The 23869-nt window shown below is 42.2% G+C and overlaps 1 protein-coding gene across 1 annotated transcript in view; it reads right to left on the bottom strand.

The window, feature by feature from the left end:
- LOC126414698 (uncharacterized) overlaps positions 1 to 12612 on the bottom strand; it is a 35545-nt gene extending 22933 nt beyond the window's left edge. The window contains exons 1-2 of the mRNA XM_050083374.1: positions 12421 to 12612; positions 5577 to 5726 (exon numbers count right to left, since the gene is read on the bottom strand). Of these exons, the coding sequence (XP_049939331.1) occupies positions 5577 to 5726; positions 12421 to 12612 (342 nt within the window). The remainder of the gene's footprint in view (positions 1 to 5576; positions 5727 to 12420) is intronic.
- Between the last annotated feature and the right edge of the window lie 11257 nt (positions 12613 to 23869).

The following is a 23869-nucleotide window of genomic DNA, read 5'->3' as shown; positions in this document are numbered from 1 at the left end:
GCGAAATAATAACAAAATTCGGAGATAAACACAGGGTGTTTCCAAAAGTTCATCCGATTTCACAAGATTAGTTCTTGTACAGGGACTGAAGATAAATACCTAGCGTGAACTTAACACACTCCACGGAATTTGAAAGCTTTTATTTTCTAACGAACAAAGCGATTTTACAAGAGTATGTATTTTACATGCAAGGACGTACAATAATTGGGTACTTTATAGAATTACGTTTGGAATCAATGTTTTCATTTACAATTCACGAGTGTCAATGTGCATTCCATCATAAGCAAGACAAAGAAGCAGTCAGACTTATCACATACTTGTGCGAACTTGTCTGGTTGAGTTCAATGCTGTCGCTACGGGGCTTTCAGTTTACCAAGAGATGTTAGAGGGGAAGGAACGTTAACTAAATCTTTCACAAATCCCCACAATGAAAAAAAATTGCATGCCGTGAGATGATGAGGCACCCTTCAATACCAGTGATGCTGTGCGAGACCTCTACTCTCCTCGCCACAGACCCTTCGTTGAGGCAGCTCATTGTGAGCAAAATGCTAGTAGTGCAGCTATAAGTTCTGTGATGTTTCGCCCCCGTTGAGAAATGATATTTTCAGCATGTTCTCACATCTGTGTTGAAAGTTAAGTCTCCAGCGTGTCCAGTAAAGTGATTAGTGGAGCCAGCGGCCGAGTACACCAGGAGACATCTATTGATAACCATGTGAAGCTGGAATTTACACCTAGTGCCAAAGTAATTTTCACTTTCGATGCATTAGTTAAAATTCACGCGCAGTTTCTATCTTTATTCATGTAAGGTTATTGAAATCGGATGAACTTTTAAGAAATAGTGTATATTTGATTTTCCTAATATGTTTTTTTACTTAGCAGTAAATAAATTACGTAGGTGTGTAATATTTCTGAAAGTCATTTGAGCTGTTAGTGTATATGTAAGGTTTGAGCTGCTTTGTTGTTATACCGTCAGGTCACATTCAGAAGACATGTAACGAGGGAATACTGACATCGGCCACTAAATAAATGTTTCTACTTATAGCAGTCAGAGATTATATGTTGAATGTCATGAAAACACGCATAGTACAAGCGAAGAAATCATCTGATAAACACAACAGTTTAAGCAACACTAAACTTACTGACAGAATCACGAGGCATTTGAAGGCATTTGTTATCTATAATTAGATTATTGCCACGAAAACAGACCGAAGAGCATAGTGCTCCATTCGCAAACTAAGTTTCATCGAGAACCATGTTCGGGAAGCTGATGCGTTTGTCAGTCATATGGAAGAACAACGTGGAGGCAAAAGTTTACAATTCCACTACCGCGCAGTAGGAATATGTAATGTGATCCAACGAGTCAGTGTCTACACTTTTCTCTATCGTAAGTTTGTATTTAAATGTGGAGAACGCCATACAATTAAAGCTTTCTCCTCTCAAATGTAAATGATCGTGAAGGTTGTAAGTGTGTACTCTTCCACGGTCTAAATCACTTATATGAAAGTTTTCTCGTTGTAGCGTGGCGTCCTGTAGTGAAATAATCCTACTTTTCGACCAGTGACTTTCCTCTGGGTACACTAATGGTGTAAACTTCAGCATGAAATGCTCTTTAACGACGTAACCAATTATATCGTAGTTTACAGTGAGATCTGTGAAAGAAGACTGAAGACACTGAAAACAGACGTAAGGACAAGGAAATCACATTTAGGTGTCAAAAACCAATCGAGGAACACGAACATCGTAGCAACTGCATCTTTTGAGGCGAAATGCTCTGCATCAGAGGACTATGACCGTGCAAGATGGGCTTAATGAGCATATGAATGAAATAAGGAATTAGTGAACACAGGGTTATCGTAGCGAGATTGAGTGTTGTAATCCCCAAATCCTCGAAAAATAAGCGAAAAATATACCTGTTCAAAAAGCAGATGAAAATTCACTTGACACCTACGTGATAGACAATCTCCACTCATTCCTAATTAATAAGATAAGTGTAGGTCACATGTGGCTTAAATCCAAAGAAATAGTATCGACAGTAATTGAGATGTTTATACCAAATAAACTACCAAACGACGGAGCTGATCCTCCTTGGTACACAAAACGGGTTAGAACACTGTTGCAGGAACAACGAAACAAACATGCCATATTTAAACAGACGCAAAATCCCCAAGATTGGCGATCATTTACAGAAGCTCGAAACTTGGCGCGGAGTTCAATGCGAGAACGCCTATAACAGTTTCCACAACGAAACTTTGTCTCGAAACCTGGCAGAAAATCCAAAGAGATTCTGGTCGTATGTGAAGTATGTTAGCGGCAAGAAACAATCAATGCCTTCTCTGCGCGATAACAAGGGAGATACTATCGAAGACAGTGCTGCCAAAGCAGATTTACTAAAAACACAAACTTCCAAAATGCCTTCACAAAAGAAGACGAAGTAAACATTCTAGAATTCGAATTGAGAACAGCTGTCAACATGAGTAACGTATAAGTAAATATCCTCGGAGTAGTGAAGCTACTCAAATCACTTAACAAAAGCAAGTCTTCTGGTCCAGACTGTATACCAATTAGGTTCCTTTCGGATTATGCTGATGCATTAGCTCCATGCTTAACAATCATATACAACCGTTCGCTCGACGAAAGATCCGTACCCAAATACTGGAAAGTTGCACAGGTCACACCAATATTCAAGAAATGTAGTAGGAGTAATCCACTAAATTATAGGCCCATATCATTAACGTCGATATGCAGCAGGATTTTAGAACATATATTGTGTTCGAACATTATGAATTACCTCGAATGAAACGGTCTACTGACACACAGTCAACATGGGTTTAGAAAACATGGTTCCTGTGAAACACAACTAGTTCTTTAGTCACATGAAGTGCTGAGTGCTATTGACAAGGGATTTCAGATCGATTCCGTATTCCAGGATTTCCGGACGGCTTTTGACACTGTACCACACAAGCGGCTCGTAGTCAAATTGCGTGCTTATGGAATATCGTCTCAATTATGGCCTGGATTTGCGATTTCCTGTCAGAGAGGTCACAGTTTGTAGTAATTGACGGAAAGTCATCGAGTAAAACAGAAGTGATTTCAGGCGTTCCCCAAGGTAGTGTTATAGGCCCTTTGCTGTTCCTTATCTATAAAAACGATTTGGGAGACTCTAACATTCAACGTGGTGTCTGTTTGTTCTAAGTCGTGTCTCCTTACCACTTTCGCGCAAAGACGCTCTGAGCGTGTTTTTTAGGGAATTGACTAGTTTGAACCTGGGACCTGTTGCTGGTAAGGAGACGCCAGACCACACATGACATGTAGAGTTCAGAAGAGTTCAGTGAGACTAGCGATGATATAATCAAATACTTAATGATTTCAGCGTCAGCTCCACTGCACTCCCCGTAAAAGAATCTTAATACTAACTAAATTTTGTGGAAGAGGTTCCAGGCTTTCCTATTTTTAGTTAGCTGGTAAAATAACGTCGAAAAAGCAGTTAAGTTTACGACTGGAATTTTTATTCTACACACAAAACATTGTTTATAAATTGCACTATTGATAAAAGGAAATATTTTAATACAGGATGATAAAAACCAACTGTGTTCAACAAAAATGTCAACGAATATTCCCTGAACGGGTTTCCAAGTTCTACAATGGATCATAGGATGACCTATGCCATATCACATCTATAATCTAGATTTAAGTTGAGTTTCATAAAAGAGAAAACTATCAAAATGGTCTACAGTGACCCTCAATTATCTTTAATTAATTATTTAACTTGTCGTAAATTACAGTGCCTGATGTGGCTTCTCAATAATTATATAACAGAAAAATCATCACGTTTCAGATTTTAAATTCTAGTAGCAAATGTGAATACCACGAAGTTTAATTGACGATCGACACTAGTATTACGCAAAAAGGGAATGTAACAGATGCGACTTCTGCAGTTCTGAGTGAAGCCTTATGGCGGCACCGCGTGCGTTCACTACCTTGTCAGTGTTTAGGCAGCGTCAGGGGGCGGCGGGCGGCGCAGCTCCACGCACCTCGCCATCTCGGAAGCAACTCCTTCATAACTTCTCCTTACTACAATTTACCGAAGTCGGTTTAAAAAAAAAAGTATCTGGCTGTGTTTTCAACTGACCAATCAGGGTCTCAATGTTAACCTTGAGCTCCGCCTACAAAAATTCTGTCTATCCAATGAGAAACGTTGTACTTTTCGTGGTGGGGCAATGTTTTTAACGTTTGCTACGTAACAGAGACGCGTATAGTCTCATGCTAAAACTTTCAGCTGGTGTGGTCCTTTTAGTGTTATCGTAAGATCTATACTGTTCTTCTGGAGGGCTCTATCTTTTAACATGGACTGGGTGGTGGTCCTGGCGGTCGGCTGGCGATGTGGGTGTCCGACCCTTATCGTAGGGCCTCCTAGCCTACACGACTCTGCTCTCGGCTTCTGTTCTCGTTTCTTCCCTCGGAACTGCGTCTGTTTCACCGTGGGAAGGTATGACATGGATTTAGGCGTTCTTGTGTTAGTCTGTGGTATTCCATTTGCTCACTCGTTGATCGTATTACTTTGGTTAATTTAATGTCAGGATTTATTCGGAGCTATGTGACAAACTGCCGGATTTGCTATCATGTCAGGGTTTTCATGGAAGGTGTTGGATTTGCCTGACACTTTACAAGACAATCTGAGCAGCCGTCTTCGGTTGTTTGTAGGTGACGCTGTCGTTTATCGACTAATAAAGTCATCAGAAGCACGGTTTGTATTATCGCCAAATATGGGAGAGAGTGTCACAGAAATGATACAGGATTTGGGCTGGAAATCATTAGAAGAATGGCGTTTTTCGTTGCGACAGAATCTTCTCACGAAAATCCAATCATCAACTTTCTCCTCCGAAAACGAAAATATTTTGTTGACACCAATCTAAATAGGGCGGAACGATCAAGACGATAAAATAAGGGAAATCAGAGCTCGTATGGGATTGGAATAATAGAGAATTGTGAAGGTGGTTCGATGAACCCCCTTGCCAGGCACTTAAATGTGATTTGCAGAGTATCCATGTAGATGCAGATGTCATTACTGCCCTCCAAAAGGTCTATGCTGATATGAGTGAGGCATTTAACGCGAATTAAAAAGATAATTAAAGGTCTCTTACGATAGTAAAGCCTCTCTCAAGAATTTTGACAGCTTTACTTTAAGAAAAGATACAAGATTCCATGGACCACAGTTCAGGATATATGTAATGTAATCGCCACAAGAATTTAGACTGTTTTGGGTAACAAGATGTTCCTGCCATATATTAGGTACGTGTTCATATTACTCTGCGTAATCCTAGTACACAGTTACAGAACGTAACATGGCTGCTTTATTGAAAGGATCAGGTAAGCTTGAAAATGAGTTATTGTTCAACATCTGCGCTCTACTTATCACAGTAGCCTAAAGCTAAAAATTTTGCTGGAGTACGGATGTATCTCGTTGAATAATCCTAGTTTTTATCGTATTAAGAAATTTGAACATTATTTTATGAAACATAATTTTAAAACATTACTTTTGGATATGCGCGGAGTTTTCGTTGAGTGTAGGCGACTACCTGCATGCAGAGGTATAGGCGCCGTGACAGCTTCTGGTATCGGCGCCGGATGCTCCGACTGCTTTCGCCGTCCCCGTAGTTTCTCCTGGCGTCGGACAGCAGCTGCAGCAGTTCTCGCAGGGCGTCACTTTTATAGATGAAGAACACGACCTACAAACATGTAACTCCACTTGTCACAATAAACCTTACTGACATTTGGAGAGATCAAGGGACTCGCAGCCATACACAATCTAAAACTAAATTGAAAACTAAAAGCCAGCTTATGGTACAGATTGCTTATTCGTAACGAAAGGGTGCGATAATGACTCGAATAAATGATAGAACAACTACACAGGAGCCGAGCCGAGAGGACGCGCATTAGAGCTGCAGCAGCGCTTGTGTGATAAACAGTAAATTAATTTAGTCTTTGTTCACGTGCTTCTGCAAAGAAGTGAACTGTACGTGCGTGTTTTACTGTGTAGACTAGTGGTTAGAAAATTAAACGTAGTTTTTGTTTTTGCGTAAGTCTTGAGAATATCCTTGCGTAGGGCGGCTTTCTAGTGTAAATTTTCTGTGTAAAGAAACTTACTTCGGTGTTTAATAACTTGCGGTCTCAGAGTTCAGTGATAAATCTGCACACCAACTCTTAGTGTTACTTTCTTCTCATTTGGTATATTTTCAAACTCAGTAGTGCTATTTGACACTTTATATCTATTTTATACACAGTACGATATGGCTAGGGACTGTGCTTGTTGTGAGCAGACACAAGGAGAGTTGGGTGCTGTCCCTAAACAGCTAGAAGCGGCGCTTGGTACCGTCGACAAGCTTCTAACTAATGCTCGAAGTTGCGGTGGCATCGGGGCGCCAGTGACAAGACCTGCAACACCTTTGGTGTGACTGGAATCCCCCTGTGGCCCGGGCGTCACTGTGGCTTCCGACACGCAACATCTGACCGGTCCATCTTCAGAGTGGGTGGCAGACAGTGGTGAGTTAGCATGTCACTGGGCGGAAGGCGGAAGAGAGAGCAGGCCGTGCTGCTTCCCAGTGTTGATGATAACTGTAAGCCAGCTCTGGATGCCTCTCCTGTTGGACCAGCGGTCGATTTTCCTGCCCAGTCCGGACAAGTACAGAGGGTGAATTCTAGTTATTGGGAGCTCCAGTGATAGGCGGGTGATGGAGTTCCTCAGATAGATAGCAGGCGAGGCGAGAAAGAATTTCAGTGTGCATTCGGTATGTTCGTCGGGAGGTCTCATCCGTGATGTGGAGAAGGCACTGCCGGCGGATATCTAGCGCACTGGGTGCAATCCGCTGCATGTAGTGGCACATGTCGGCACGAATGACGCCTGCCGCTTGGGTTCTGAGGCCATCCTCAGCTCTTTTCGGCGGCTGGCTGATTTGGTGAAGGCAACTACTAAAGCACGCCGGGTGCTGGCTAAGCTGTCTATTTGTAGCATCGTATCCAGAGTTGATTGCGGTCCTTTGGTTTGGAGCAGAGTGGAAGATCTAAACCAGAGTCCCAGACGTCTCTGCGATGGTATCGGATGCTAATTTCTCGACCTCCGCTATAGGGTGCAGAATTGTAGGGTTCCCCTTTATAGACCAGCAGTGCACTACGCTCAGAAAGCGTAAACTGCAGGAGCATCCAAGGAAAGGTCCCAGAATTAGTATCGCTTATTGAAGGTTTGATGCACAGATAATATTGGGAACGGAAAACTGGTTTAAGCCAGACGTCAATGACAACGAAATCCTAAGTTGAGACTGGAATGTTTATCGTGAGTATGGGTTAGTCGCCAACGGTTCAAATGGCTCTGAGCGCTATGGGACTTAACATCGGAGGTCATCAGTCCCCTAGAACTTAGGACTACTTAAACCTAATTAACCTAAGGTCATCACACACATCCATGCCCGAGGCAGGATGCGAAACTGCGACTCTAGCAGTCGCGCGGTTCCGGACTGAAGCGCCTAGAACCGCTCGGCCACCGCTTCCGGCTCGCCAATGGTGGAGGAATGCCTATTGCAGTAAGAAAATCGATATAATCTAGCGAGGTTATCACGGATTCCGAATGTGAATTAATCTGGGTGAAATTAAGTATCAAGGAACGGTCAAAAATGATGATCGGATGCTTTTGTAGGCCATCTGGGTCAGGATTTGCAGTTGTAGAGCGCTTCGGACAGATCTTGCAGAATATCATTAGTAATTTTCCTGATCATGCCGCTGTAATAAGGGGTGACTTCATCTTGCTAGGTATAGATTGGGAGTGTTATGCCATCAAAACTGGTGCCACCGGCAGGGAGTCGTGTGGCATTCTTCTGGATGTCTTGTCCGATAATTACCTTTAGGAGATAGTTAGAGAACCAATTCGATAGAGTAAGGTCTTAGACATCCTGGCAACAAACAGACCTGAAATTATCGAATCAGTTTATGCAGAGGAAGGTATCAGTGATCATAAGGCTGTGACAGCATCTATGACGACGGGTCCTACAAGGAATGTTAAGAAAGGTAGGAAGATATGTTTGCTCAGCAAGGGTGACAGGATACAAATTTCAAAATATCGCAGCAGTCAGCATCAAATATTCGGTGATGAGGACGAAGATTTGGAGAACAAATGGAAAAAATTCAAACGCGTAGTTCAATATGCTCTAGACAAGTATGTTCCGAGTAAGGTTTTAAGGGATAGGAAAGCTCCATCATGGCTTCATAGCCGTGCCAGGAAAGACCTACGTAAACAAGGGGCACTTCATCTCAGATTCAAGAGAAGTAAAAACCTAGATAATAACCAAAATCTGAACGAAGCGAAAATGAGCGCAAAGAGAGCAATGACAGAAGCGTTCAATGATCTCGAAAGTAAGACGTTGTCAACCGACCTGAGTAAAAACCCTAAGAGATTTTGGTCGTATGTAAAGTCAGTAAGTGGATCAAACTCATCTATTCATTCTCTCAGCGACCACACCGGCTCCGAAACGGAAGTCAACAGAGAGAAGGCCGAAATACTGAATTCGGTCTTCCGAAATGGTTTCACCACGGAAGATCGTAACACTGTCCCTCCTTCCAATCGTCGTGCGAACGTCGAAATGGCAGATATTGAAATAACTGATTTCGGAACTGAAAAGCAGCTACGATCGATTACTAGTGGAAAGGCTTTAGGACCAGATGAGATACCTATAAGATGCTATAAAGAGAGAACTTGCTTAAAAGAAGTTGCTCCCTTTCTAGCAGTAAATTATGTTAGATCGCTTGAGCAACGAAAGGTATCTAATGACTGGAAAAAAGCGCAGGTCATTCCCGTTTTTAAGGAAGGCTGTAAGACACACAATTATAGACCTATATCGTTGGCGTCAATCTGTTGTTGAATCATGGAACGTGTTTTACGCTCAAGAACTATGACATTTTTTGTAAAATGAACAGCTCCTCTACAAAAATCAAGATAGATTGCGCAAACAGAGATCTTGCCAAACTCAGCTCGCTATGTTCCTCATGCACAGCGCAGTGGACAACGGCGCTCAGGCTGATGCCGTTTTGCTTGACTTCAGTGAGGCATTTGATACCGTCCCTCATTGCCGTTTAATGAAAAAAAAGAGTGATTGGACTGAAGACTTTCTTACAGACAGAACTCAATATGTCGCTCTTAACGGAACTAGATCGACAAAGGTAAAGGTAATATCCAGTGTACCACAGGGAAGTGTGATAGGACCGTTGCTGCTCACAATATATATATAAATGATCTAGAAGAACATATTGCGCATACATAGGAAAAGAAATCCACTACTGTACAGCTACATTATTGATGACAAATAGCCGGAGACAGCGTCTGCCGTAAAATATCTAGGCTTAACCATCCAGAGCGACCGTACGTGGAATGACCACATGAAACAGATAGTGGGAAAAACAGACACAAGACTCAGATCCACAGGATCCGTAACACTCTCTCACCAGCTAAAAGATCCCGTGACGAAATGCGACGTTCTTCGTTGGATCTCCTCTATCAGTCTTACCTGATAGGAATTCCAGATAGGTGAACAATACTCAAGAATTGGGCTAACAAGTGCCTTATAAGCCACTACTTTCGTGAATTTCCTTAAGATTCTTCCCGTGAATCTGAGTCTTGCGTCTGCTTTTCCCACTATCTGTTTCATGTGGTCATTCCACTTACGGTACGTATTCCAAACCAGAGTTTACTGGAGGCCAGAAAACCATTTGAGATGATCGATTTGGACATCTTAAGTCATTTTGAACAGGGAATAGTTACAGGCTAATGACAATATGTCACTTTATGAGGTCTATAGAAATAAACTCATATGACCAAATTTGTGGTACGCCGACATGCACATACACAAATGGCGGTAGTATCACACAGACAAGACACAAGATATGAGAGGTCAGAGCGTTGGCGGAGCTGTCATTTGTACTCAGGTGATTCATGTGAGATTGTTTTAGACGTGTTTATGGCAGCACGAGAGAATTAACTGACTTTGAACGATGAGTGGTAACTGGAGCTAGACACGTGGGAGATTCCATTTCGGATCGTTAGGGAATTCAATATTCCGAGGTCCAAAGTGTCAAGAGTATGCCGAGAATACCAAATTACAGGTATTACCTCTCAACATGGACGACGCAGTGGCCGACTGTCATCACTTGACGACGGAGAGCAGCGGCGTTTGCGTACAGTTGTCGTGCTAACAGACAAGCAACACTGCGTGAGACAATCGCGGAAATCAATGCGGGACGTACGACGAGCGATCTGTTAGGATAGTGTGGCGAAATGTGGCGTTTAATGGGCTATGGCAGCAGACGGCTGACACGAGTGCCTTTGCTAACAGCACGATACCGCGCGCAGCGCCTCTCCTGGGCTTGTGACCATGTCGGTTGGACACTAGACGACTGGAAAACCGTGGCCTTGTCAGACGAGTACCGATTTCAGTTGGTAAGAGCTTATGGCAGGGTTCGAGTGTGGCGCAGACCCCAGGAAGCCATGGACTCAGGTTGCAACAAGGCACTGTGCATGCTGGTGGTGATTTCATAATGGTCTGGTTTGTGTTTAAAGGCAATGGAGTCAGTGCTCTGGTCCTAAAGAACCGATTATTGACTGTAAGTGGCTGTGTTCGGCTACTTGAAAACCGTTCGCAGCCGTTCATGGACTTTATTTTTCCCAACAATGATGTCATGCCACCTGGCCACAATGGTAAATTATTTGTTTGAAGGACATTTTGGACAATTCGAGGGAATTATTTTGCCACCTACATTGCCCAACACGAATTCCATCAAACATTCAACGGGACATAACTGAGAGGTTGGTTTGGGCATAACATCCTGCACCAGTAACACTTTCGCAATTATGAACGGCTATAGAGGGCAGCATGCCTTAATATTTCTCAGTATTTCTGCAGGGACTTGCAACGAGTTGTTGAGTCCATGCCACGTCGAGCTGCTGCACTATACCAGGCAAAAGGAGGTCCGAAACGATATTAGGAGGTGTCCCATGACTTTTGTCACCTCAGTTTATAGCTATTCCAAGTCAACAAGCCAACACAATTGCACAAGCCACGGTCAGTAATTGGTCATTTATGTTTGGCACTTCAAATGTCAGAAATGCTGATTATGGAATAAGGTACTAACTTCATATCAGAACTGATAAAGGGGCTTTGGCAGCTGTTACTAATTCCTAAATTAAGAAGAAGCATATTACAGCCGTAAGCAAAAGGCAGACTGGAACAGATTCACAGGACGATAGGGAGAATGTTGAGTCACTAAGTCAACAGTCACCACAATGACTGGGATGCACAACTTACTTTGTGGCAAGCTACAATTCAAAATTTCGCGGAAGTATGTCATTATTACAACGTAGTGTATGGGCAGAAGATGCCACCAACATTTGAGATAGGGAAACACAGGGTGAGGGAAAACGGCGTGTCACTCCGGAACTTTGTCAAAACCTTAAAGACAGTATGGTGCCAAGAAGAAAAACCAAACAGAAAGTTCCACGAATGACAGAAGATAATGGGAGTAAGGAATGTCAAATTGCCTGCATACTACGTGCGACAAGAGATGTTGTTGACGAGCCTTTCCACCCTGTAGAGAAACATAAATTTGTGTATGATGTCTGTTCTTTTGGAGTTGTTCGAGACTACAGGCACATCTTTGATCCCACAGCGATTGTGAATCAAGACACAAAGAAATGACCGACATTAGCTACTAGTTGGCACTGATTTAAATCAATGGGTAAAGTTGAAAATTTGTGTTGGACAAGGATCGGAGTCCAGGGCTACTGCTTGTCAGGCAGATGTACTGGCCACTGTGCCATCTGGACGCATTACAACTGCTTGGGCTTCCCAAGCACATCTCCCACCAGACCAAAATTCCTAACTTATCCACATATCACTGATGTAGTGATCCTTGTATACATACATAATTGACGTGAAGACAATCACAGATTCACACCACTCTCGAACCTTTGTGGAAATCGGCGAAATGCCGTGAGTAATGTGGATAATGGGCAAAGGATCTACATCAGTAGTTGAGAATTTGGGTTTAATGGGAGGCATGCTAGGAAGGTCTGTGCCGGTGCTATGTCACTGTCCAGATGGCACAGTGGTCAGCGAATCTGCCTAGCAAGCAAGAGACCCAGGCTCGAATCCTGTCGAGCTCAAATTTTCAACTTTCCCGAATGATTTAAATCAGTTCCCTCTGGCAGCTAATGCCAGTCATTTCTTTGTATCTTGATTCATAATAGCTGTTCGATGAAAAAAATTATCTATTTCTTTACCATATCAGGAGCATGAGGAACACAGGTTTTCTTCATTTCGCAAGTAACTATTGGGTCATCCAAGGTAATATCACCTGCCACTATGGACAAGTCTTAATACTTGCCTTGGCAAGAAATCCGGAACAGAGAACAATAACGAAACAGCAGAGTGCGATGTCCTCGAGCTGTTGCGGTGGATCCAGTACGAGCTTGAGTCCAGTGAATGTGGACAGCCAGACGAAAGAGCTGAGCGTGACGGAGGCTGAGACGGCGGAGCAGATACGGCCGCACCGGCCCTGGGACCACCAGACGCCCATCAGACTCCGAATGGACGCTCCGGGACCCAGAAGCGCCTGCAGGTCGCTGTCCGCCCGTTCCATGGCAGTCGCTGTTGGTGGCTACACCAGGCAGAAGACTCTGCAACGTTGTCTGGCGTCTGGTTGTGATACGTTCTGGGTTACACAATAAATCACACAAATGTGAAGTCTGTAGATTCAAGTAAATACTTACAATTAAAATAACAAATAACTTAAAATGGAATGATTACATAGGTAATGCAGTGGAAAAAGCAAACCAGAGACTCTTATTTATTGGCAGAACTTTGGCAGAACTCTTTGAAAGTGCACCAGATCTAGTAATGAGAGTCCTTACACCACGCTTGTCAGCCCTCTTCTCGAGTAATGTGTGTGATGTGGGACCCGGATAAGGTGGGAGTGACGGAAGACGTTGAAAATGTTCAAAGAAGATTGTTTTGTACTAACGCGAAATAGCGAAGAAAGGGCCACGGATGTGTAACATGAAATAAGGTGACAACAAAGGCATTTATGGCAGCTGCAGGATTTCACTCAACAACCCTCTCCCCTTATTGCGTCCGCCCCGATAGCTGAGTGGTCAGCGTAACGGATTGCCGTCCTACGGGCCCGGGTTCGATTACCTCCTTGCTGGGTCGGAGATTTTCTCAGCTCTGGGACTGGGTGCTGTATTGTCTTCATCACCATTTCATCTCCATCCGGTGCGCAGGTCACCCAATGTGGTGTCGAATGTAATAAGACCTGAACCAAGGCAGCCAGACCTGCCCCGCAAGGGGCCTCCCGGCCAATGACGCCAAACGCCCATTTCCATTCTTTCCTCCTATTGCGAAACTATATTATTGGTGAGGAGAAATCATCATAATGAAATAAGAGAAATGAGAACTCGTTCAGAAAGGTTTTAGTGCTCGTTTTATCCGCGAGAGTGTAACGATAGAGAAATATCTTTAAGGTGGTTCGATGAACCCTCTGCCGGGCACCTAACTGTGAATTGTAGACAAATCATGTAGATGTAGATGCAGAATAGGGCTCGCAAAATTTCTGGGTATCCGTGGAGCAATACAAAAAGGACATTAAGCAAAACGATAGCTAAAGAAACACAACAGAAATTGTATAAAATACCGTTCCGTTGCTACTTTACGGATCTGAGCTTGGAGAGCAAACAAGAATCGTATAATGGCATCAGAGATGAAATTCCTCAGATAGCAGATTAAGAAAAAATGTATTAAAATGAGCTTAAAATACACTGACGAAAACAAATCGCAGCACCTAGAAGGAGTTGTGCGTCATAAACGAAAGTTTGTAGGCGTGCTCCTGCATCTGAAAGATGATGTCTATTCAGTTGCATAAGAATGGCACCAGTAACGCCACTATGAGGACGTTTGCTTTAAGTATACACTGTAATGGTCGTGAACATTAGGTACCTTTGAGACTGGACGTGCTGAGCTGATGGTAGTAAAGAATGCCATTAAAGCGACAGAGACGCCTTTATCAACACCTGGCTTTGAACGAGATCACGCAATAGAGCTACGAGAAGCTGGATGTTCCATCTTCGATTATGTAGGTAGACTTGGCCAGAGTATAGTCGCTGTACATGATAGCCAGCAGCAGTGGTCAAGAAAGGTACGGTCGCAAGAAGACCAAACTCCAGACGTATATGTTGCACTACCGGAGAGGGAAGACCACTGTGTTCGGCTTGTGGCCCTGGCGCTACGTACTGTATCTGCAGCAGCAATCTCAGCAGCAGTTGGCACGGCAGCGACACAATGAACTGTTATAGATCGGTTACTTCAGGGACTGCTCCGAGCCATCATGCGTTCCACTGACTGTAACCCACCGCTATTTGCGTCTTCAGTAGTGCCAAGCGAGAGCTCACTAATTAATTTTCTGATTAAAGCTGGTTCTGACTTGGCGCCAGTGATGGCGGTGTGTTGATTAGTCAATCGAGAACCTGCAACCAACCTATCTTCGTCCTAGACACACTCGACGTATACCCCGTGTTATGGTCTGGCGTGCGATTTCGTATGACTGCAGGAGCAATCTCGTGGTTATTCCACGCACCCTGACTGCAAATTTGTACGTCAGACTGGTGATTCGACCTGTTGTGCTGCTGTTCATGAACAGCACTCCAGGGGTGTTTTCTAACAGGTTAAGGCTCGCCCCCAAATTGCTGTTGTAATCCAACATGTTGTCTTGGCCTGCTCGATTACCAGATCTGTCTCCAACCGACTGCATATTTGGCATCATCGGACGAGAACTCCAGCGTCATCCACAAACAGCATTAACCGTTCCTGTATTGACCGACTAAGTGTAACAGACGTGGAACTCCGTCCCACCAACTAACATCCGGCACCCGTGGAACACAATGCACGCTCGTTCGCATGCTTGCATTTAGCATTCTGGCTCTTACACCCGCCAGCATTTCACGTTTCCAATGGATAACTTCGAGCTTACATTAACCTGTGTCACTTTAGTGTCAGACACTTCAGTATGTTACCTAGACAAATGTATTCCCGAAACTTCATTACTCTAATTACTTTCTGGTGTTCGACTTCTTCCTGTCAGTGTATATGAAGTAAATATTTGTAATAAAAAACAGCTGTACACTATATACCCAAAGTTGTAAGAAACGTAGCTCAGCGCAGGAAACGATGGCGTTAAGAATCTGAGTCCGGCACATCCTCGAACCAAATCCATGGACGTAACTTTCGGAAAGGAGTTTAGTACAAGGTAATCTGGTCCCGAAGTAACCAATCAAAACAATATCCGGCAGTCAGCATTGGTAATTTCTATGGACGGCCAATTGCTTTTGTTGTGAAAGAAGTTTCTCCTTTCCTATCAGCGGTGTACCATAGATCACGCGAGGAGCGAATCCCAGAGATTCGAAAGAAAACCGCATTGGCATTTTCAAGGACTGTCGTCGAATAGACGACCGAGCAATAGGTCTATATTGCTGATGTCACAATGTATCATAATTTAGGAAGGCATTTTATGTTCCTGCATTATGATATTTCTCGAAACTGAAGCATTCTTCTCTATTTATTTACTTACTCGATCGGCATTTACAAGGCGAAATATTAGACTAGGGCATAACACCATTAAAATGACACATTCAGCATTACTTGATTACATAATATAAACATAAATTTTTTTATACAACATGACTTTTTTTAGGCCATTAAATGGCATTGTACGTGAGGGTATGTTTATCCTCCAGTTCACCGTTAAAACCATGCACAGTACTTCATCTACTTCGTGCGCACCAACGCTGACGTTAAATTTCTCGTTGTTCCCATTCCTGCTACTTCTCATTATTTTCGTCTTTCTTCAATTTACCCTCAATCCGTATTCTGTGTTAATAGGACTGTTTATTCCATTCCACATGTCTTGTAAGTCTTCACTTTCACTGAGGATAGCAATGTCATCAGTGGATTATATCACCTTGAATTTTAATCCCATTCTTGCACATCTCTTTTACTTCCGTCATTGCATTTCGATGTATAGATTGAACAATAGGGGCAAAAGACTATCTCTTGGTTGTTGCATATATTATACATTACCCGTCTCTCCCTATAGGCCGGCCGGAATGGCCGAGCGGTTCTAGGCGCTACAGTCTGGAACCGCGCGACCGCTACGGTCGCAGGTTCCAAAACTGCCTCGGGCATGGGTGATGTCCTTAGGTTAGTTAGGTTTAAGTAGTTCTAAGTTATAGGGGACTGATGACCTTAGCAGTTAAGTCCCATAGTGCTCAGAGCCATTTGAACCATTTTTTTCATTATAGCTTATTGCTATTTGTTCATAATTTCAAACATTCGACACTGTAGAACGCTTTTTCTAGGTCGACAAATCCTATGAACGTGTCTTGATGTTCCTTGAGACTTGGTTCCATTATCAAGCTCAAAGTCAGGAGTGTATCTGTGTTACCTCACTTTTCCTAAATCTGAACTGATCGTAGTCTAACACATGATCAGTTTTATATTCCAATCTTCTCGGAACTGTGTGGATCATGTTTTTCCAGAAGTCTGATGGTATATCGCCTGTCTCAGACATTCTACAGCCCAACGTGAATAGTCGTTTTGAGGCTACTTTCCACAATGGTTTTAGAAATTTCGATGAAAATGTGTTCTATCCCTTCTACTTTATCTGATATTAAGTCTTCCAAAGCTCTTTGAAGTTGTGATTGTAATACTGGATGCCCTATCTCTACCGTATCGACTCCCGTTTCTTCTTCTATCATGTCATCAGACATCTCCACCTTCACAGAGGCCTTCGAAGTACTCTTTCCACTTACCCGCTCTCTCTTCTGCATGTAAGATTGGAATTCCCATTGAACAGTTAAAGTTACCACCTTTGCTCTTAATTTTGCCAAAAAGTGTTTTAACTATTCTGTATGTCCTTGCCACAGTCAATTCTTATTCGACTGCTTCACATTTTTCATGCAACCATTTCGCCTTCGCTTCCATACACTGCTTATTTATTTCAAGTCTGCTAACTGAAGCATTTCTTCTGTTAACCATGGTGTATCTGCAGTTATCTTCCTTGTACCTATATTTTTCTTCCAACGTCTGTGATTCCACTTTTTAGAGATGTCCATTCCTCTTCAATTAAAATGCTTGCTGAACTATTCACTATCGCAGTACTACAGGTTCAGAGAACTTCAAGCGTATCTCTTATTACCACTTCTTTGGGTACTGATTCTTCCAGACTAGTCTCTTAAACTTCAGCTTATTCTTCATCAACATTAAATTGTGATCTAAGTCTGTATCTGCTCCTGGATGCTCCTTACAAACCAATATCTGATTTCGGAATCTTTGCCAGAGAATGATGTAACTTATTGGAATCTTCCCGTATCTACCGGCCTTTTCCAAGTATACCTCCTTCTCTTGTGATTCTTGAACAGAGTATTCGCCGTTAACAGGTGAAGTTCAATTTAAGAATTCGTTTATTCTGTCTCCTGTGTCACTCCAACTATTATCCCGCAACCCTTTCTGCTACTTCTTCCCCTACAACCGCATTCCAGTCACCCATGTCTATTAGATTTTCATCTTCCTTTACGTACTGTATTACCCATTCAGTATCCTCATATACATTTTGTATCACTTCATATCGTGGTTGCGACGTCGGCATGTATACCTGAACTATTGTTGTCGGTGTTGGTTTGCTGTCGATTCTAACGAGGACAGTCTTATCAGTAAATAGTTTCCATTGACTCACTCTCTGCCTACCGTCCAAATCATAACGATTGCTTCTCCTTTTATACCATTTTCTGCTGCATTTGATATTATCCTATACTCATCTGACGGGAATTCCTTGCGTTCTCTCCATTTCACTTCATTGAGACCCACTGTACCTAGATTGAACCTTGTATTCCCTTTTCAGATTTTCTGACTTCCCTACTACATCCAAACTTCTGGCGTTCCATGCTTTGACTCGTAGAGCGCATTCCTGTCGTTGATTTTTAAATTTTTTTTTTCTCATGGTCACCTCTTCCTTGGCAATCCCTTCCCGCAGATCCGAATGAGGGACTAGTCCAGAATCTTTTGCCAAAGGAGAGATCATCATGACACTTTTCCAATTGCAGGCCACATGTGCTGTAGATAAACATTATGTGTCCTTAATGTAATGGTTTCCATTGGCTTCTGCATCCTGAAGCCATTGATCATAGCTGATTCTTCTGCAGAGAGTGCCCTAAACCTCTGTCCGCTGCTCCGCCCCGCCTGATAATGCCATTGGCAGAATGAGATTGACTTCTCCGGTCGACATTGCTGAAGATTCTTATTCAAAGTCTGAGCAGCGGTGAGCTTCGAACCCTGGACTGAGGATTATTTTTGGTTGTTAGTCAAGGACACTACCCGTAGACCACCGGTGTTCTCTTTGTCCGTCACAGAAATAACCTATTGGATTGCGTCGGAAGTTCCATTAGGCTTTCCGCGATTGGTGCTGTTATATAAACAAAAATTTTGCAGCGGTATGAAATTGTAGCGAAATGCAGGAAGACCTGCAGAGTTTTGACTACTGGCGCAGAGAAGGGCACAATGTGTTATCATTCTAACAATTTGTATGAACGGAAAATTAGTGTTACTGAAACTGTGATATAATAAAATTATTTAGTTTTACTTTCATGATAAGGCTCCAGAAATTGGTTAATTGCGACCATTCAATCGATAGTTCCTCCTCGGATAATTCCGTCACTGCTTGTACCTCAAAATTGGGTATAGTGAACGCAGTGTCCCCGCAGAGTTACCCTTGTGGTTGCTCCGGTGTCCAGCCTGCCAGTATTCATTTAAACAATGCCGATAGAAACCATTAAAGGGAAACAGAACAAAAAGTCTAATTTCCGGTCAACATCGACATCATCAGAGAACGAACTCTAACTCAGATGGACGAAAGTAGCAAAATCAATCAATTTTCGGCCTTATAGAAGAAACTAGTCGGCTGTTCGCTTTAAAATATTGAAGGAAACAAAAAGTAAAAATTTCTGAAGCGTAATTTTAATGCCTATCTTCGCGAATACGCGTGCAGTGTAATAACAATTTCAATTCGTCAGTTGGTGACAAAAGAGGAGGCTGCTGCACAATGATACGGTACAGTAATTCTTAACGCAGGTGCTGAATAGTCGCACAAATATTGCTGCATATCGAATCACATTATCTCCAGAATACCTGGAAAGAGACCTGGTGGTATCTTTAGGTGAGACGACTGCGGTGTTTGAACCGCAGTTTCAGCAGCTTGCGTACCGTTAGAAGAATCTACACTTCACTGTGCGTACCACTTGGTATGTGATAGGAAACAATCAAAAAGCTCTTCGTATACCGTTGGAAAAGAACGAGTTCTTGAGCTCATTGCAGATTACCGTGGACTTGCGAAAGATTGCTGGATATAACGACCATCCGAGAAAAACAATCAAAAACAACATTGGGGTGCCTGTTGCATCAAGTTGCTTTTACGGTTATCCACGCAAACTGGGAATGTTGTCGTCTTGGTAGTATGAATCGACTATAATCTGAGAGAATTATGAGACCTAATTATTCCTGGACTGATATTTTATACAGCATGCATCTTGGCAAAAGCTGTAGGAGGAGGCTGTAGTTAGCGGCTCGCACAGCGCCTGTTGCATACACGGACAACCGTGGTCCAGAGACGTCTCCAGCAGAATGATCGCTGCCGTTCGTTTGACCACAGTCTCCTCGGTGCCGAGGCTTTAGTAATATCTACCGAGGCTCTATGTTCGGCAGGGGCATCAGCATCTACATCTACATCTACATTTATACTCCGCAAGCCACCCATTGGTGTTTGGCGGAGGGCACTTTACGTACCACTGTCATTACCTCTCTTTCCTGTTCCAGTCGCGTATGGTTCACGGGAAGAATGACTGCCGGAAAGCCTCCGTGCGCGCTCGAATCTCTCTAATTTTACATATGTGATCTCCTCGGGAGGTATAAGTAGGGGGAAGAAAGATATTAGATACCTCATCCAGAAACGCACCCTCTCGAAACCTGGACAACAAGCTACACCGCGGTGCAGAGCGCCTCTCTTGCAGAGTCTGCCACTTGAGTTTGCTAAACATCTCCGTAACACTATCACGCTTACCAAATAACCCTGTGACGAAACGCGCCGCTCTTCTTTGGATCTTCTCTATCTCCACTGTCAACCCGACCTCGTACGGATCCTACACTGATGAGCAATATTCAAGTATAGGTCGAACGAGTGGTTTGTAAGCCACCTCCTTTATTGATGGACTACATTTTCTAATTACTCTCCCAGTGAATCTCAACCTGACACCCGCCTTACCAACAATTAATTTTATATGATCATTTCACTTCAAATCGTTCCGCACGCATACTCCCAGATATTTTACAGAAGTAACTGCTACTAGTGTTTGTTCCGCTATCATATAATCATACAATAAAGGACCCTTCTTTCTATGTGTTCGCAATACATTTCATTTGTCTATGTTAAGGTCAGTTGCCACTCCCTGCAGCAAGTGCCTATCCGCCGCAGATAACGTTTATGGAACGAGATAGCCTACCGATACACAATGTTTAAGGAGTGGACCATTATTCGTTTGGAGATAAATAAAAATCCATGTGCTGTGATGCACATTTATCTTTTTCATAATTTTGCTAAATCGCTTAGGGAAAATTTTGAAATCGTTCCCTTGAAAAGCCATTGCGGCCGATGTCTTGCGGTTGCTTGTTGTATTTCTCTGAATTTGTGCTTCTTCGTCATTTAAAAAGCTATCCACTTGTTATCGGAATCTCGAACTAGTGAACTCATCTACAGGTTGTTACATTAAACTACATTGTGTTACTAAGTTGCATACGTATTACAAATCACTCCATCGAATCTCTGTCTCATAAAAAATAAGAAGTGAGATTTTACTCCATCCGTCTGTACTCCATTACTACCCTGAAAATCAACTGTATTAGCCACAAAGCCCATTTATAACTAAGCTGGTTACTTCTGTGTGGTCTATGGATAAAAAGTGTAACAATTCTAGTGACGTAACTATGTTTACGTTCTGTGTACATTTCTTGCGAAGTGAAGGTCAAGGGAACATTCGGTTTAGATCTTCAATAACACGGCATCCTCAAAATTGTTGAGTGTTTTTGTCAAATGTTTTGTGACGAATTGATAAAGACTATTCTGTGAATTCGTATTTCTGTGCAGTTTTCACTGTAAGATAGAAATTTTGACCATGAAATTCCCATTAATAACATTCCAAAAGATATCAGTAACGTATTTTCTGTTCATGTTTTTGCCGGCCAGAGTGGCCAAGCGGTTCTAGGCGCTACAGTCTGGAACCACGCGAACGCTCCAGTCGCAGGTTCGAATCCTGCCTCGGGCGTGTGTGTGATGTCCTTAGGTTAGTTAGGTTTAAGTAGTTCTAAGTTCTTGGGGACTGATGACCTCAGAAGTTAAGTCCCATAGTGCTCAAAGCCATTTGAACCATTTTGTCCATGTTTTTAGTTTCATGTAGTACGCCATTCGTAATGTAGCGATTTTTATTCTTCGAAATTACCTGCACTGTGTAATACTACTTATGATAAAGTGAGAGTTCTACAATGCCGAACCATCCTCAGTGACTTTCTACTCAGCTAATCTAAATAATTGATTAAGCTTATCCATTACGGACATTTTAGAACCCGTGACTGTTAACGGAATGTAAATACATAAAACTGGAACCAGTCACTTTTTTTGAATAATTATTTATTATTCCATGAACAGGTTTTCGAACCTTATTAGGTTCATTTTTAGATGTTTTATGGAAGTTACATAATTATTTCTAGCGTAATCCTGGATGCTGGTTCTGTGACATGAAGATGCAAACGCTTTAATGTATCTCCATGACATTGTTGGTCGATATGGATATAAATTAATTTTTTGCTTACTGCGACGGTTGACAGCTTGTAAAGTTTCACTGTAACAGTGTAACTCAATATAGACTGTGTAAAAGACAGATGGACACTAAAGAAAAAAGCCGCCCATACTGTCGCAGTAAGTAAGAAACTAAAGTTACATCCATATCGACAAATAAACAATAGTCATGATTATACATACATTAAAGCGTGTTCCAGCCTCTTCTCACAGAGCCAGCACCCGGCATTCTGCTAGAAATAATGATGTAACTTTCAGAAACCTCCACTGGTTCACCGAATAATAAATAATTATTCAAAAATAGTGACTGGTTGCAGTTTTATTGATTTACATTCAAATCTAAATAATGTTTTTCTGTGTATACTAATATTTGTCTTGTTTCTCATTTTTCAAACCAGTATGTTATCTTAAGGTGCTGCGTCAACAAACATTTTCTGTAAGACATAGCTCTCTTATTTTTGAGTACCAAGTCGCGAAAACATGAAGATGCAGACATGCTGAAATAGGGTTATTCGAAAGGTTTGTGGGATTCATTGAGCAACTAAGGTGTATTCAGTAGTAACAACCATAACAGCCATATTTTCAGCCCTCTTCTGTGATTACACAACAGCCCCTTACCAGTTGGTACCTAGCAGGAACGTAAAGTAAGTTCGTGTTTTTTCTATTCTTTTATACATCCGTTATATAAATGCACATATTAATGTAAAAAGAAAAATATTATATGAATTTGTAATGTTATTCTGGCATTATATTTATTAATTATACTATTGTATTTTGAAACTTTGGTCCGGTAGAGAACAGGTTATCTATGTAAAAATTGTCAGCATAGAAGTAACAGATGAAGTAGAATCAGTTTATGGTGGATCGTGGAAGTGAATTGGATGGGTGAAGATGGCATGTTGAATTATCAGTGGGAAATTCGTTATAGATGGCAAGAGGAAGGTGTTTTCCGTGCAGTGAGGAACGTGCGAAGTGTTTTGAACTACGGATGTGCAGTCAGTTCACCGCTGCGCTCGAGTATGCTAGAATGGATGGATATGGCTTGTGTGATTACTGGTGGAATATCAGTTAATTTTGTATGAAGGAGCTGGTTTCTACGTAGTAACGAGTGGAAGATGAAATGTGGTGAAGACAATTCGAAGTGTTGAAGTGGAGTCTAGTCCACAGAGTGATTCAGATGTATGTTAACAGATGGGAGCAAGCACGGAGTTAATGAATGGAGAATTAATTGTTTTGATGAAGTTGGAACAGTTTCCGTATCGGTTGAAATAAAAGAATTTAAGACCATAAGTACATTGTACGGAGACGGAAGATGCGATTATAGTGTGAAGAGGCAATAAGATTTCAGAACTTCCTAGAACACAATTGGTTCGTCATTCTTGCAGTAGCTTACTAACATTTCGAGAAGAAGATCTATGCTGAAGCTCAACACAGAAGAAGATTTCTCAAGAGTTGAAGAACCTAGATGAAAAGAAGAATTGCAAAAGAGAAGATTTATTTCAAGAGTGTTTCAGCTACCATCTGTTTTGTATCGACTGAAAGCAGAACTTCGACAAACTATTAAGTAAACTTGGACAAAGGTAGAAGAACGTTGTTAGCGTTCCCAAAGAGATATAATTTCGTTTCATATCAGTTACATTAGCAACACAGAACTCTCTCTAACCATTCGGCTTTGGAGGCACACTACGTAACCAGAACTGTGTAAACATTGTGACTCGTGTATGAATTATCGTATTGTACTTGTATGTTTGTGAGTTATCAACGGAAAGGATTGACAATAATTCTGATTAACAAATCTAGACTTAATACGGAATTTACGGTGAAATATTACAGAAATTTCCTTAGACATATAATGTCCACTTTCCAGCACCTTTGATCTGAAGAGTTT

Source organism: Schistocerca serialis, chromosome 1 (assembly GCF_023864345.2).
Source record: "Schistocerca serialis cubense isolate TAMUIC-IGC-003099 chromosome 1, iqSchSeri2.2, whole genome shotgun sequence".
Taxonomy (NCBI): domain Eukaryota; kingdom Metazoa; phylum Arthropoda; class Insecta; order Orthoptera; family Acrididae; genus Schistocerca; species Schistocerca serialis.
This window is presented reverse-complemented; position numbering and strand designations above follow the sequence as displayed.